The sequence below is a fragment of the Salmo trutta genome, chromosome 10 (genome assembly GCF_901001165.1).
Source record: "Salmo trutta chromosome 10, fSalTru1.1, whole genome shotgun sequence".
NCBI lineage: Eukaryota > Metazoa > Chordata > Actinopteri > Salmoniformes > Salmonidae > Salmo > Salmo trutta.
In genome coordinates, this window is record NC_042966.1 from 28,736,620 (window position 1) to 28,753,738 (window position 17,119).

The window sequence follows — 17,119 nt, forward strand, 5'->3', positions numbered from 1 at the left end:
TGTTGACTTCCATGAGTTGTGTAATCATGTTGGGTCCATGCCGGTTCTGTCTCTGTGTGTGCTGTAACCCGAAGCGCGGCCAGGCCTGTTTCATTCATTCATAATGTCATAAAAAAGCATTGCTCCCCCTTCGGTAGAACTAGAATGGTTTGACTACAGAACATATCATATCGGGCTCATTAAGTGATGCTATGTTTTATATATTTCTATGTTATATTCTTTGAGTTTGATTCAACGTATTGGAAGATTTTTTGTCCCTCTGAAGGTCCTATAGTCACGGTTCTACACTGCTTTTAATGGATGGCCTCCCTTACCCCACCCAAAAAGCATTGCTCTCATACGCAGTAGGGCACACACACACACACACACACACACACACACACACACACACACACACACACACACACACACACACACACACACACACACACACACACACACACACACACACCGTATCTCCAAACAGGTCAGCCTTGCGGGTAATGAGGTATAATTAGGACTCTCTGGCTGGTTGTGGAAGAGGACAGAATGTGTTGAGGGGTGAGAAGCGTGTACATACAGTATGTATGTATGTATGTACAGTTGAAGTCGGAAGTTTACATACACCTTAGCCAAATACATTTAAACTCAGTTTATCACAATTCCTGACATATAATCCTAGTAAAAATGCCCTGTTTTAGGTCAGTTAGGATCACCACTTTATTTTAAGAATGTGAAATGTCAGAATAATAGTAGAGAGAATGATTTATTTCAGCTTTTATTTATTTAATCACATTCCCAGTGGGTCAGAAGTTTACATACACTCAATTAGTATTTGGTAGCATTGCCTTTAAATTGTTTAACTTGGGTCAAACGTTTTGGGTAGCCTTCCACAAGCTTCCCACAAGTTGGGTGAATTTTGGCCCATTCCTCCTGACAGAGCTGGTGTAACTGAGTCAGGTTTGTAGACCTCTTTGATCGCACACGTTTTTTCAGTTCTGCCCACAACTTTTCTATAGGATTGAGGTCAGGGCTTTGTGATGGCCACTCCAATACCTTGGCTTTGTTGTCCTTAAGCCATTTTTCCAAAACTTTGGAAGTATGCTTGGGGTCATTCATTTGGAAGACCCATTTGCGACCAAGCTTTAACTTCCTGACTGATGTCTTGAGATGTTGCTTCAATATAACCACATCATTTTCTTTCTCATGATGTCATCTATTTTGTGAAGTGCACCAGTCCCTCCTGCAGCAAAGCACCCCCACAACATGATGCTGCTACCCCTGTGCTTCACAGTTGGGATGGTGTTCTTAGGCTTGCAAGCCTCCCCCTTTTTCCTCCAAACATAATGATGGTCATTATGGCCAAACAGTTGTATTTTTGTTTCATTAGACCAGAGGACATTTCTCCAAAAAGTAAGATCTTTGTCCCCATGTGCAGTTGCAAACCATAGTCTGGCTTTTTTTATGGCAGTTTTGGAGCCATGGCTTCTTCCTTGCTGAGCGGCCTTTCAGGTTATGTCGATATAAGACGCGTTTTACTGTGGATATAGATACTTTTGTACCTGTTTCCTCCAGCATCTTCACAAGGTCCTTTGCTGTTGTTCTGGGATTGATTTGCACTTTTCGCACTAAAGTACGTTCATCTCTAGGAGACAGAACGCGTCTCCTTCCTGAGCGGTATGACGTCTGCGTGGTCCTATCGTGTTTATACTTGCGTACTATTGTTTGTACAGATGAACGTGGTACCTTCAGGCGTTTGGAAATTGCTCCCAAGGATGAAGCAGATTTATGGAGGTCTACAATTTTTTTTTCTGAGGTCTTTGCTGATTTCATTTGATTTCCCCATGATGTCAAGCAAAGAGGCACTGAGTTTGAAGGTAGACCTTGAAATACATCCACAGGTACACCAACAATTGACTCAAATGATGTCAATTAGCCTATCAGAAGCTAAAGTCATGACATCATTTTCTGGAATTTTCCAAGCTGTTTAAAGGCTGTCAACCTTGTGTATGTGAACTTCTGACTCACTGGAATTGTGATACAGTGAATTATAAGTGAAATAATCTGTCTGTGAACAATTGTTGGAAAAATTACTTGTGTCATGCACAAAGTAGATGTCCTAACCGACTTGCCAAAACTATAGTTTGTTAACAAGAAATGTGTGGAGTGGTTGAAAAACTAGTTTTAATGACTCCAACCTAGTCTAAGTAAACTTCCGACTTCAACTGTATGTATGTATGTGTGTATGTGTGTCTTGTATGCTTCTCCTGTCCCTAATGTTTAGATGCAGGCCCAGTCTTGGCTTCTAGAGCTGTGTTCTGTTCTGTTCTGTTCTGGCTGGTTTGAGTGCATTAGCTGCAGGAGTCAGGCCAATCCCCAACCTTGAACTACTCTCTGCTGACACACAGCAGGGTGGCCAGATTGTGTGTTTCAGTTAGTTGTGTGTGCGTGCGCCCATCCGTGTTTGTGTGTGTGTGTAACGTCTCCAGGCGTATCTCTCAGAGGGTCCACTGAGGCAAGCTCCCCGGGTCTCAAGTGTGTATGTCTGTTTTGTATAACTGTGTTTGCGTGTGTGTTAGGGTTGAGATGATGTTGGAATTTTGTTCCATGTTAATAGAAACGTCTTCATCACACTAATTGACTTTGAAGTGAAGTGCTGTTTGAAAAAGTACCCCGGAGACATGCTTGAAATGTAAACAATTTAAAATTTGGTGTTTTATTCGCTCTTCCTTTGACTTTGTGTGCAACTGAGCGTGTGTTTTCACTGCACACACTGCTGCAGTTTTCCTTCAGCATATCACCAGAGTCATTTCTGTGTTGCCATCCCCAGTTTTGATCTGCGCACACAAACACAGACATACACACACTAAAGGCTTACGATGGCAAATCAGCTGGCTGTACATTACAGTTTATTTCCTCCTTTACAACATGTGGGTTCTTTGAGTGACACAGCGGTCTATGGCACTGCATCTCAGTGCTAGAGGCATCACTACAGACCCGGGTTTGAGCCCGGGCTGTATCACAACCGACCGTGATCGAGAGTCCCATAGGGCTGTGCACAATTGTCCCAGTGTCGTCCGGGTTAGGGGAGGGTTTGGCCGGGGTGGGCCGTCATTGTAAATAAGAATTTGTTTTTAACTGACTTGACTAGTTAAATAAATGTTAAATAAAAAATCAATACAAAAAGTGTTGTTTTCCAACAGAAAATAAACAGATATTCATGGGGTCTGTATTCTGAATCATCTTACTATAATTAAAGTATTGCCTGCCATGCGTGATAGCTGTTGTTTTTTAGACAGCAGTTGTACTGTTTCACTTGTATAGCCTGTGCCTTGTTCGCTAATTGCAAATTATGATTGATTGACGTTTTCAAAATGGCTTCTTGCCAAGGCTAATCTGGGTAAGAGGTCACTACCACATAAACTCAGTTGGTTGAATTTCACATGCATCCCTTTCTAACTGAATGTGATTACCATAAAGAAATACAACAGTATTTGAAATTGCAATGATAAATTCTATATCACAATACACGTGTGTGTCTCTGTGAGGATTCATAGGGGGCTCTGGTGAGTGTATGAGTGCTTTTCAATGTGTTTGTGTGTTTCACAGTGCGTGTGTGTTTTTTTGAAGTGTGTGTGTGTGTGTGTGTGTGTGTGTGTGTGTGAGAGAAGGCTCTGGTGTGTGTCACTCTTCGGGTGCACACTGTCACTGAGGCCAGAGATAAAACACAATGTGCTCTGTGTTCTCCCTGCTCCTGTAACCTTGCCCCCCTTCTCTCGCTCTCTTTCTCTCCCCCTCTTTCTCCCTCTCCCTCTCTCTCTGTTTCTCCCATTCTTTATCCCCCCTCTTTGTCTCTCCCTCTCCCAGTTCCCTTCATTCAGTTTTTGACAATAGCGATAAATAGACTAGAAAGACCAAATAGAATAAACAGAAAAAGGAAAGAGAAAATTACATAGAAACTGTAACTAAGAACTATTCAATGTGTGACTCATTGTAGCACTATGAATGAGCAACAAATACTGTATGCAGTTGTGTGTGTGTGTGTGTGTGTGTGTGTGTGTGTGTGTGTGTGTGTGTGTGTGTGTGTGTGTGTGTGTGTGTGTGTGTGTGCGCAGTAGTGGATATTCTCCTCAGAATACTATCCCCTCTCTAGCACGGTGTTGGGTGGGCCAGAGCCATAGAGAACAGCACTGTCATGTGCCTTCACTTTATCAGGAAGGCGAGATACTCCACTGCCAGAGCCAATCATCATTTAGACAGACTCAGAGATACTCCACTGCCAGAGCCAATCCTCATTTAGACAGACTCAGAGATACTCCACTGCCAGAGCCAATCATCATTTAGACAGACACAGGGATACTCCACTGCCAGAGCCAATCCTCATTTAGACAGACTCAGAGATACTCCACTGCCAGAGACAATCCTCATTTAGACAGACTCAGGGATACTCCACTGCCAGAGACAATCATCATTTAGACAGACTCAGAGATACTCCACTGCTAAAGCCAATCCTCATTTGGACAGACTCAGAGATTCTCCACTGCCAGAGCCAATCCTCATTTGGACAGACTCAGGGATACTCCACTGCCAGAGCCAATCCTCATTTAGACAGACTCAGGGATACTCCACTGCCAGAGCCAATCTTCATTTAGACAGACTCAGAGATACTCCACTGCCAGAGCCAATCCTCATTTAGACAGACTCAGAGATACTCCACTGCCAGAGACAATCCTCATTTGGACAGACTCAGAGATTCTCCACTGCCAGAGCCAATCCTCATTTAGACAGACTCAGAGATACTCCACTGCCAGAGCCAATCCTCATTTGGACAGACTCAGAGATTCTCCACTGCCAGAGCCAATCCTCATTTAGACAGACTCAGAGATACTCCACTGCCAGAGCCAATCCTCATTTGGACAGACTCAGAGATACTCTACTGCCAGAAACAATCTTCATTTAGACAGACTCAGAGATACTCCACTGCCAGAGACAATCCTCATTTAGACAGACTCAGGGATACTCCACTGCCAGAGCCAATCATCATTTAGACAGACTCAGAGATACTCCACTGCCAGAGCCAATCCCCATTTAGGCAGACTCAGAGATACTCCACTGCCAGAGCCAATCATCATTTAGACAGACTCAGAGATACTCCACTGCCAGAGCCAATCCTCAAAACAAGGCCTTTGTTTTTGGGCGACTTACCACAGCCTCTGAAGACTCAACGCTGTGCATAGATACAGACACACACAAACACACACAGACAGATGAGGGTGGTGGGGGGTGCAAAGTTGAAGAGCTTTTCCACAGACATGGAGTCGAGTGTCTCTTTATCTCTCCTTTATTGCGAGAGATGGAGGGTGTCGTTGGACATGGCGGGAAGTAAGGAACAGGAGAGAAGATAAGAGGTCTCTGATGAAAGATGCCAGGGAGAGGCATGAAACCAGTCAGGTCAGGGTTTGATGGTTGATTGCTGAAAATATGTCAACATCTTTTAACAGACGCCATTCAGCCCAAGGTGTTTTCACAAAACAGCCTCCCCGCCAAGGGAGGGAGGGAGAATGTGTGTGTGTAGGGCGACAGGTAGCCTAGCAGTTAGTGTTGGGCCAGTAACCGAAAGGTCACTAGTTCAAATCCCAGAGCCAACAAGGTGAAAGCGGTCAATGTGCCCTTGAGCAAGGCACTTAACCTTAATTGCTCCAGGCTCGCCGTTGATCATGGCTGACCCTGGCCGTGACCCCACTCTCTGAGGGGGAGCTGGGATATGTAAAAAAACCTAATTTCCAGTTCACACATGCGTATAATACACACTTGTACAGTTGAAGGCGGAAGTTTACATACATCTCAGCCAAATACATTTAAACTCAGTTTTTCACATTTCCTGACATTTAATCCTAGTAAATATTCCCTGTCTCAGGTCAGTTAGGATCACCACTTTATTTTAAGAATGTGAAATGTCAGAATAATAGTAGATAGAATGATTTATTTCAGCTTTTATTTCTTTCATCACATTTCCAGTGGGTCAGAAGTTTACATACAGTCAATTAGTATTTGGTAGCATTGCCTTTAAATTGTTTAACTTGGGTCAAATGTTTCAGGTAGCCTTCCACAACCTTCCCACAATAAGTTGGGTGAATTTTGGCCCATTCCTCCTGACAGAGCTGGTGTAACTGAGTCAGGTTTGTAGGCCTCCTTGCTCGCACACACTTTTTCAGTTCTGCCCACAAATTTTCTATGGGTTTGAGGTCAGGGCTTTGTGATGGCCACTCCAATACCTTGGCTTTGTTGTCCTTAAGCCATTTTGCCACAACTTTGTAAGTATGCTTGGGGTCATTGTCCATTTGGAAGACCCATTTGCGACCAAGCTTTAACTTCCTGACTGATGTCTTGAGATGTTGCTTCAATATATCCACATAATTGTACTTCCTCATGATGCCATCTATTTTGTGAAGTGCACCAGTCCCTCCTGCAGCAAAGCACCCCCACAACATGATGCTGCCACGCCCGTACTTCATGGTTGGGATGGTGTTCTTAGGCTTGCAAGCCTCCCCCTTTTTCCTCCAAACATAACGATGGTCATTATGGCCAAACAGTTCTATTTTTGTTTCATCAGACCAGAGGACATTTCTCCAAAAAGTACGATCTTTGTCCCCATGTGCAGTTGCAAACCATAGTCTGGCTTTTTTTATGGCAGTTTTGGAGCAGTGGCTTCTTCCTTGCTGAGCGGCCTTTCAGGTTATGTCGATATAGGACTCGTTTTACTGTGGATATAGATACTTTTGTACCTGTTTCCTCCAGCATCTTTACAAGGTCCTTTGCTGTTGTTCTGGGATTGATTTGCACTTTTCGCACCAAAGTACGTTCATCTCTAGGAGACAGAACGCGTCTCCTTCCTGAGCGGTATGATGGCTGCGTGGTCCCATGGTGTTTATACTTGCGTACTATTGTTTGTACAGCTGAACGTGGTACCTTCAGGCGTTTGGAAATTGCTCCCAAGGATGAACCAGACTTGTGGAGGTCTACAATTTTTTTTTCTGAGGTCTTTGCTGATTTCATTTGATTTCCCCATGATGTCAAGCAAAGAGGCACTGAGTTTGAAGGTAGGCCTTGAAATACATCCACAGGTACACCAACAATTGACTCAAATGATGTAAATTAGCCTATCAGAAGCTTCTAAAGCCATGAAATAATTTTCTGGAATTTTCCAAGCTGCTTAAAGGCAGTCAACTTAGTGTATGTGAACTTCTGACTCACTGGAATTGTGATACAGTGAATTATAAGTGAAATAATTTGTCTGTAAACAACTGTTGGAAAAATTACTTGTGTCATGCACAAAGTAGATGTCCTAACCGACTTGTCAAAATTATAGTTTGTTAACAAGACATTTGTGGAGTGGTTGAAAAACGAGTTTTAATGACTCCAACCTAAGTGTATGTAAACTTCCGACTTCAACTGTACATGTGTGAATAGGACAGATATAAGCACCCACACACACTGCTAGGGTCATAAGAAATGATAGTTTTTGCAGCACTAACTGACATAGAGGCACAGTGAGAAGGAGAGTGAGAGAGCTGGATGAAGCGAAAGCTACGGAAATGGAAATAAAGCCTGTGTTTTACATATATTTCGACACTATGAGGTTGGAATAACACTGTGAAATTGTGAAAATGATGATAATGCCGTTATGATGAGAACAGCCCTTAGCCATGGTATATTGGCCATATACCACACCCCCTCGTGCCTTATTGCTTAAGTATACCAATAAAAATAAAGTTCCAAACCTCTCTGCCAATAACAGCTCATTTTCATTTTTCCCCTCCTCACTCACACCACTCCCAGACAGTCCTTGCAAAATTCTTGCTTGACAAAATGCTCTTTGCTACGAAGCTATTTTGGTTTCTTTTTTACCATTTTAATTGAAAACAATCACAGTAAGGTACTTAATTGTTACCCAGAAATTATTTGATATTGAGATAAAAACACCTGGATTGGATATTTAAACTATACAATTTCATTTTCTTGTGCATGTGTGTGTGTGTGTGTGTGTGTGTGTGTGTGTGTGGAAAGCAAGGTTATTGTAGTAAACTAAAACTGAAGAAAAATGAAATATTATCTTTGACTCCAAAACGAACAAAAATTGAATGGGGTTTTCAACCTTTTCTTCTAATGCGGTTTTCAAACTTCTGAATCTGGCGTGTCACATTGAGATTGACTTCAGAAGTGAAGGGTAGACTCAGCGAGATGACGTTTCAGATATTGAGATGAAGTGAAATGAAGAAGTGACATAAAAAAAACACTTAACAACACATATATAGCTACTTTTGTGTGCCCCGAACACAAAAACTAAAACTGAAATGAAATAATCTAAAAACCATGAAATGTAAGCTAAATAAAAACGTGTAAATCAGATCAGAAAACTAACTGAAATTAAACTGAATTTCAAAAAAAAATCTTCAAACTAATATAAAAACACAAAACTATGACCTTGGTGGAAGGAGACATTGAATGGGGATGAATGTGTCTTGTGTTTAGAGGTCAGCACTCAAAGCACTCACTGACATATCAGTGTCTGTGCATATGGCTGCTGGCAGAAAAGACAAATTAACTGACAGGCTGAATATGACTATAGAAGAATCTCATCTCTCTCGGTATATCTGTCTGTCTGTTTTTTTTATCTGTTTATATGTATGTACTATGTACAATATATCCCCTACTATTTCAATTCCAAGACTTGTTTTTGAAGTATTCTGATTACACAAACAAGTAGGATTATACAAAAAAAGGTATGAAGTGTAATTCCTTTAAAGCAGTGTTTCTCAATCCTGGTCCTGGGGACCCAAAGGGGTGCACATTATTGTTTTTGACCTAGCACTACACACCTGATTCAAATCATCAAAGCTTGATGATGAGTTGATCATTAAAACTCAGCTGTGTAGTGCTAGGGCAAAAACAAAAATGTGCACCCATTTGGGTCCCCATGACCAGGATTAAGAAACACTGCTTTAATTTATTTAAAAAGTTTAGTAAAAAATATTTGATTTCCTGGTCCCCTATCCATCTCCTCCCCTCCCCTACCCTGGCTACACGTAATCCCATTGGGCAAAGACATAAATTCAGCATCTATTCCACGTTGGTTCAGCGTAATTGAATTTAAATAGCGTGGAAATGTTCACTGTGTGCCCCGTGGGATGCCATCACATTACGAGGAGTATAGGAGTGCTGCTGCACCTAAAGAGGTTGATATATAGGATGAGTAATCAAAGATATTCTGAGTGTATTGATCACAGCACTAGAATGAGAAGCAATGTCTTCCGATTCACTCTGTTGTACCTAGCTAAACAGTCTTTCTGCAAGTCAGTTTAAGAACAAATTCTTATTTACAATGACGGCCTACCCCACCTAACCTGGACGACGCTGGGCCAATTGTGCACCGCCCAATGGGACTCCTGATCAAAGCTGGTTGTGACACAGACTGGGAACAAACCAGGGTCTGTAGTGACACCTCTAGCACTGCAATACAGTGCCTTAGACCACTGCACCACTCGGAAGTATGAAGATTGATAGGAGGAGACAGGTTAAAGAAGGGTTTTTAAGCCTTAAGACAATTGACACATGGATTGTGTATGTGTGCCATTCAGAGGGGGAATTGGCAAGACAAAATGGGGTAGTAGGTCCCAGGCCACCAGTTTTTGTCAAGAACTGCTACGCTGCTGGTTTTTCACACTCAACAGTTTCCTGTGTGTACCAAGAATGTTCCACCACCCAAAGGACATCCAGCCAACTTGACACAACTGTGGGAAGCATTGGAGTCAACATGGGCCAGTATCCCTTTGGAACTCTTTCGACACCTTGTAGAGCCCATGCCCCTACGAATTGAGGCTGTTCTGAGGGCAAACGATGTTCCTAATATTTTGTACACTCAGTGTATGTAGTCTGTGTATCTACAGATGTAATATACTGCAACTTAAACAACATATATTCAGTGTGAAAATAGATGATGTACTTGCCTAAGGCACTCTATAGTGGTAAAGCACTGTTGTTGCTGCAAAAAGATGTGGTTCTATACAGTTCAAGTCCACTCAAACACCCACACAAATATAAATACACAATACATATCCTCATCTATTTGGCTTTCTCTCTGGAACCCACTCACATACACAGGACACGACACACAGAAACATACACTCTCTCTCTCTCTCTCTCTCTCTCTCTCTCTCTCTCTCACACACACACACACACACACACACACACACACACACACACACTCAGCCTTTCCTTCCTTAGCTGGCGTCTATATTTAGTGGCCACTGCACCTGTGAGACTGAGCGTGCCCAGAAGGCTGTTGATGAATGGAGGCCTGTGACCTCACAGGAAAGGAGACAGGGGTGGGGGGAGTCGGGGGTCGCATGGCGGGATAACAAACATGTCGCCACTCCACCATGGCTCTGTCTCTACTCCGTCCGGACAACAGCATCATCTTCTGAGCAGCACTCAGAGGCCTTCTCAACAGCACTGAGAGAGGAGGCACTATGCAGTAAGAATAGGCTACTTGTCTACAGAATGCACTTCAAGAGCACTGATCTACAAAGTGCCCGACATCCTGTTCTTGGCTATCCATCTGTAGTACACTCTTAGCAAAAAGGGTCCCGAAAGGGTTCTTCGGCTGTCCAGGTAGAACCCTTTTTGGTTCCAGGTAGAACCCTTGGGTTCCATGTAAAACCCTCTGTGGAAATGGTTCTACATGGAACTTAAAAAAGTTCTACATGGAACCTAAAGGGTTCTACATGTCATGTTTAATGTTTTTTTGTGGACCCCAGGAAGAATAGCTGCTGTTTCGGGAAAAGTTAATAGGGATCCCAATAAACCAATAAACCACTACCTGGAACCAAACAGGTTTCTTCAAACAGTTCTCCTTTTAGGTTCTAGATAGAGATCTATGTACTGTAGTGTTGTTGTGCTGCTTAGACAGTTGAATAATCTATTATCTATATGTTCTATTTCTATGTGTTTCTGTGGCCTCAAATACAGACGAATGTATTGTCTAACCTAATGCTGGAAGACTATTGTTCCAACATGCAGGCTGGGGAAGAGGCCTACTCCACCCTCTCTCTGTCTCTCTTCTTCCGTCTTTCTCTTCCTCTGTCTTTCTCTCCCTTTTGTCTGTTTACACTGCACATCTTCCAGACGACTACACCGGGACACGGAACCTTTCTCAGGTTACCAGGGAGGGAGGGAGAGAGAGGAAGAGAGGGAGGGAGAGAGATTGCAAGGCAGTCAACACCTCAAATGTGTGGGCCCTATTTGTTCTGCACTTTACCCCAGGCTGCCGGGGGGGATGGGGGGGGTGTACTGCACTGCTGTACCCTAGAAGGGCTGTATTTACTGGGCTGGCTGTGGGTTTGATGGATGGATCTGGGGCACCTGAAAGAGAGAGAGATGAAGGAAGGCTAGAGTCTTGTATTGAGTTAGTGTGGCTAGGGAAGGCTGCAATATCTATATAATTGTAGCATATAATCTGTGAAAGCCACCTATAGCTGCAGCCTAGTTCTGCCATCTTCAAATGTTGCCATATCCCATTTTAGAATGCATTATGGTAGAATGATGGATTTTGTCACTGTAGCGCCCCCTCCTTCACCTCGTATCTAGCCCAAGCCCACGTCCTCTCTGCGGTGGAAATTGCACCAATTCTCAGCAATGTGTGTGCTCAAAACAGGACCAGATGAGGAAATTGCTGGGTGCAGTCTGTGTGTGTGTCTGTGTGCACTGTGCGGAAGGGGATTATGGATGGGCCGTGGGCGGCTGCTGCATGTAGAAACTCTCTGAGCCCCAGCCGCCGCGATCCCTGCCCACTCTCTCTTATGAGATGAGCTAACACACACACACACACACACACACACACACACACACACACACACACACACACACACACACACACACGCGCGCACACACGCGCACACACACACACACACACACACACACACACCCCATAACTCAATCTCATCTGCTTATGCCCAGTAGAGCCCCCAGGGACTGGAGCTCAGGCTTGGCAATCGATGGGCGAGAGTGTGTGTGGGTGGGGGGTATGGTTTAGAGAGGGCCGTGGGTGAACGGATGTATACCATCCACAAAGCTACAATGTAACACACTCAGGACTCTTCCTGGTCTTAGTATATAAACACTGCAGTATTCAGCAACCCAAGGGCATGCACGTTGTAATACTGCACACACACACACACACACACACACACACACACACACACACACACGCGCGCGCGCGCACTCCTGAGAGCCATACCAGAGATACTGTATTGACGAGATGGTCTTGTTTCCGCCCTAACAATGGGAGTCGTTTTCCCAAAGGTGGGAAGGCAGGTGGTCTGCTTATCGCTTATCACGTGGACAGATTTTGACGGGAGTGGACCCTCTCGCTTCAGCTCTTCCTCTCTGGCCATACTGAATATTAGCCATTACTGTAGCAGTCTCAGTACCCTCATAGAGAACGGTGTGCGTGTGTGTGTGGGGGGGGGGGGGTGAGACATTGCTCATCATCTGTTTCGTTCTTCTCTCCCAGATTGACTTGGAGCCTGAGGGGAGGGTTTACGTCATCATGGACCTGTCTGGATCGTCTAGTGAAGGTAAGTTGTGAGCTGTGCTGATATAGTAACAGCGATGAGTGGATCTGACTAGTTTACACTGAGGCACAGCTTGCCCAAATGTATGGCCACATGCCCAATTTCTACTTATCCCACGACTGACAAACTTTCCCTTGAAAGTGCATTATTAGAGTGTTGTGCCAGATGTTACATTGTATACAGTCCCTATGTATTTATTTGGTCAGTGAAGCTAAAAGTTTGAATAATACTTCAGCATTTTGGATTTGAGATCAAACGTTTAATATGAGGTAACAGTAAAGAATGTCACTTTCTATTTAGACATTAAAGCACTTTATGTATCTAGTCCCCCCCATTTGAAGGTGTTTAGACAAATTCCCGGAGTCGCCTCTTCACTGTTGACGTTGAGACTGGTGTTTTGCGGGTACTATTTAATGAAACTGCCAGTTGCGGACTTGTGAGGCATTGTCAGGGATTTCTTCGTCGTTTGACGATATGGCGAAATCATCGTCGGAAAATGAGGACCAATATGCAGCAGAGTTGATATAGTTCATTTTGAACGTTTAATAAACTCAAAGATGAACATACAAAATAACAAAACGAACTCACGATCTATTGACAGTCCTGTTAGGCTCACACATGCTAAACACAAAACAATCTCCCACAATAAACAGACAAACACACCCAACTAATATAGGACTTCCAATCAAAGGCAACACCAAACAGCTGCCTTCAATTGGAAGTCCACCCCAATTAACTCAACATAGAAACAGATTACCTAGACTAAACATAGAATTACATAAACAAGGAACAGTGCCCAAAAACCCCGGAATACATAAATCAAATGCCCTTTTTAGAAAAACCACCACCCCGAACCACATAAACCAAATACCCTCTGCCACGTCCTGACCAAACTACAATAACAATTAATCCTTATACTGGCCAGGACGTGACAGGCATCTGTTTCTCAAACTAGACACTCCAATGTACTTGTCCTCTTGATCACTTGTGCACCAGGGCCTCCCACTCCTCTTTCTATTCTGGTTAGAGCCAGTTTGCGCTGTTCTGTGAAGGGAGTAGTACACAGCGTTGTACCAGATCTCCAGTTTCTTGGCAATTTAGCCTTGCTAGACATTCTAACCTTTACCAATTACAGGTGATGTTAGCATTTTTTTGGAGTGTATAATATTTATCCCTCTGTAACTTTATCACTTATTGTAATTTATGATTTATTCATGATTATCTGGAGTCATGGTAGCATCCACATTAATGTAGAAGCGTTCAGAAACATACTATTTACAAAAAATATATATATTCTTCTTTAAAAATGACAGAATACATTATTTACCATTCATTTCTATTGGGCACAACGTAATCTGAAACACAACCAAAACAAACTGCAAATGCATCCATGCCACGGTAGTTGTAAGGAGAGGACCAAAACGCAGCCGGAATATGTACACTCATCTTCTTTATTATGGACAAAGAAGGAAAAACCCAAAACAAACACGTATACAAAACATAACGACGAATAACAGGCCGGTAAGGCACAAAGCTATACACAGCACAATCTCCCACAAACTAACAGGTGAAAACAGGCGACCTAAGTATGACTCTCAATCAGCAACAACGATGTTTGAGAATCATACCAGGCCAACACAGAAATACAAAACTAGAACAGCCCCTTAGAAATACAAACACAAGAACATACCCAACACCCCGGAACACATAAATCAAATACCCCTCTACATTACACACACACCCCAAACCACCTAAATCAACTACCCCCTCTACATCGACACTACACCAATAAACCCCAGAAACACTCTACACAAAATATCCCTCTACCTAAACACATACACAAAACCATGAAAACAAATACCCTCTGCCACGTCCTGACCAAACTACAATGACAAATAGACCCCATTACTGGTCAGGACGTGACAATCCAACAAGTTTGTAGAGTTACAGGCTTGATGTAGGCATTGTGTGCTAGGAATATGGGACCAAATACAGCACAAGTCAAAAGCTTGGACACACCTACTCATTATTTTTACTATGTTCTACATTGTAGAATAATAGTGAAGACATCAAACCCATGAAATAACACATATGGAATCATGTAGTAACCAAAAGTATTAAACAAATCAAAATATATTTTAGATTTTAGATTTTTCAAAGTAGCCACCCGTTGCCTTAATGGCAGCTTTGCACACGCTTGGCATTCTCTCAACCAGCTTCATGAGGTAGTCACCTGGAATGCATTTCAATTAACAGGTGTGCCTGGTTTATAAAAGTTAATTTGTGGAATTTCTTTCCTTCCTAATGCATTTGAGCTAATCAGTTGGGTTGTGACAAGGTAGGGCGGTATACAGAAGACAACCCTATTTGGTAAAAGACCAAGTCCATATTATGACAAGAACTGCTCAAATAAGCAAAGAGAAACAACAGTCCATCATTACTTTAAGACATGAAGGTCAGTCAATCCGGTAAATTTCAAGAACTTTTAATGTTTCTTCAAGTGCAGTTGCAAAATCCATCAAGTGCTATGATGAAACTGGCTCTCATGAGGACCGCCACAGGAAAGGAAGACTCAGAGTTACCTCTGCTGCAGAGGATAAGTTAATTAGAGTTAACTGCACCTCAGATTGCAGCTCAAATAAATGCTTCACAGGGTTCAAGTAAGAGACACATCTCAACATCAACAGTTCAGAGGAGACTGCGTGAATCAGGCCTTCATGGTCTAATGGCTGCAAAGAAACCACTACTAAAGGACACCAATAATAAGAAGACACATGCTTTGGCCAAGAATCACGAGCTATGGACATTAGACCGGTGGAAATCTGTCCTTTGGTCTGATGAGTCCAAATGAGAGATTTCCGCATGTGTTTCCCACCGTGAAGCATGAGGAGGAGGTGTGAGGTTGAGGGGGTGCTTTGCTCCTGAGTGGCGCAGCGGTCTAAGTCACTGCATCTCAGTGCAAGAGGCGACACTACAGTCCCTGGTTCGAATTTAGGCTGTATCACATCCGGCCATGATTGGGAGTCCCATAGGGTGGAGCACAATTGGCCCAGCGTCGTACGGGTTTGGCCGGGGTAGGCCGTCATTGTAAATAAGAATTTGTTCTTAACTGACTTGCCTAGTTACATAAAGGTAAAAAAAAATGTAGAACAAATGTTTTGTTGGTGACACAGTTGGTGATTTATTTAGACTTCAAGGCACACTTATCCAGCATGGCTACCACAGCATTCTGCAGCGATACGCCATCCCATCTGGTTTGAGCTTAGTGGGACCATCATTTGTTTTTCAACAGGACAATTACCCAACACACCTCCAGGCTGTGTAAGGGCCATTTGACCAAGAAGGAGAGTGATGGAGTGCTGCATCAGATGACCTGGCCTGCACAATCTTCTGACCTCAACCCAATTGAGATGGTTTGGAATGAGTTGGACCGCAGAGTGAAGGAAAAGCAGCCAACAAGTGCTCAGTATATGTGGGAACTCCTTCAAGACTGTTGGAAAAGCATTCCTCATGAAGCTGGTTGAGAGAATGCCAAGAGTGCGCAAAGCTGTCATCAAGGCAACGGGTGACTGGATTGGCTAGCACTGACCAAGCTCTGATTGGTTTGCCTGCTCCCATTCAAAGTGAGATCTGTAAATTATCTCTCTTTCAATTTCTTCCCTCCATCCTCTCCTTCTCCTGGATGCTGATTAGAGCCACTAAAAGGAGAAGTCCCTCTCATCTGTCTCTTTCTCTCACCCCCTTATTTAGGGTGGCTGGATCACTCAACATGATGTCACTGATGTGTCACTCAAACACGGGGGGTGTTGTGCTCTGTCACAGTACATCACACTCACTTATTTCTCAGTGAGATTTCAATTATTTTATTCGGTTCTTGCTCCTTTCTTCTCTAGTCTTTCTCTCTCTCTCATTCTATCTCTCCGTAATGAGACTGTGGCTGTGAGAGAAGTGTACGTGAGTCAGAGTTTCAAGCTCCCTTATCATTGTTACATCAGGAAATGGACAGTTAGCATTTCCTGTGACTTGCTAGTGTGAGCGAGTCATTGGACAGTGGCAGGAAAAAGACCTTGTCGTCATAGAGCGGCAACCATCTGTTTGTCCCTGTCTGGGGGGAAGAACAACAATAATAATATACACTGAGATTCATCATCAACTATTTTATCATAAGTACTCTGATTATTTCAATACCAATATCATGAATAAGTGAATCACGCCTGTACATTTCAAAGCTTTTCCTGGGATGGATAGGGTTAGGTTTAAGTCTGTGAGTGAATTAGCTGTACATATTCAAATGTATATTCATTGTTGTACAAGCTGATTTGCTTTGATAGTAAGAGACACTCATGTCCTTTCCTAGCTAGGTAGGTCAGAGCAAGGGTCGTGTAGAGAGCACCTGTATTGTAAGACAGAGGATGTGTAAAACAGGGTCGTGTAGAGAGCACCTGTATTGTAAGACAGAGGATGTGTAAAACAGGGTCGTGTAGAGAGCACCTGTATTGTAAGACAGA

General features: G+C 43.1%; 1 protein-coding gene across 1 annotated transcript in view; it reads left to right on the forward strand.

Annotated features, from left to right (window-relative positions):
- The window catches only part of LOC115201530 (protein kinase C epsilon type), a 150,908-nt gene that overhangs the window by 37,193 nt on the left and 96,596 nt on the right, over positions 1 to 17,119 (forward strand). The window contains exon 2 of the mRNA XM_029765234.1: positions 12,551 to 12,614. Coding sequence (XP_029621094.1) covers positions 12,551 to 12,614 — 64 coding nt within the window. The remainder of the gene's footprint in view (positions 1 to 12,550; positions 12,615 to 17,119) is intronic.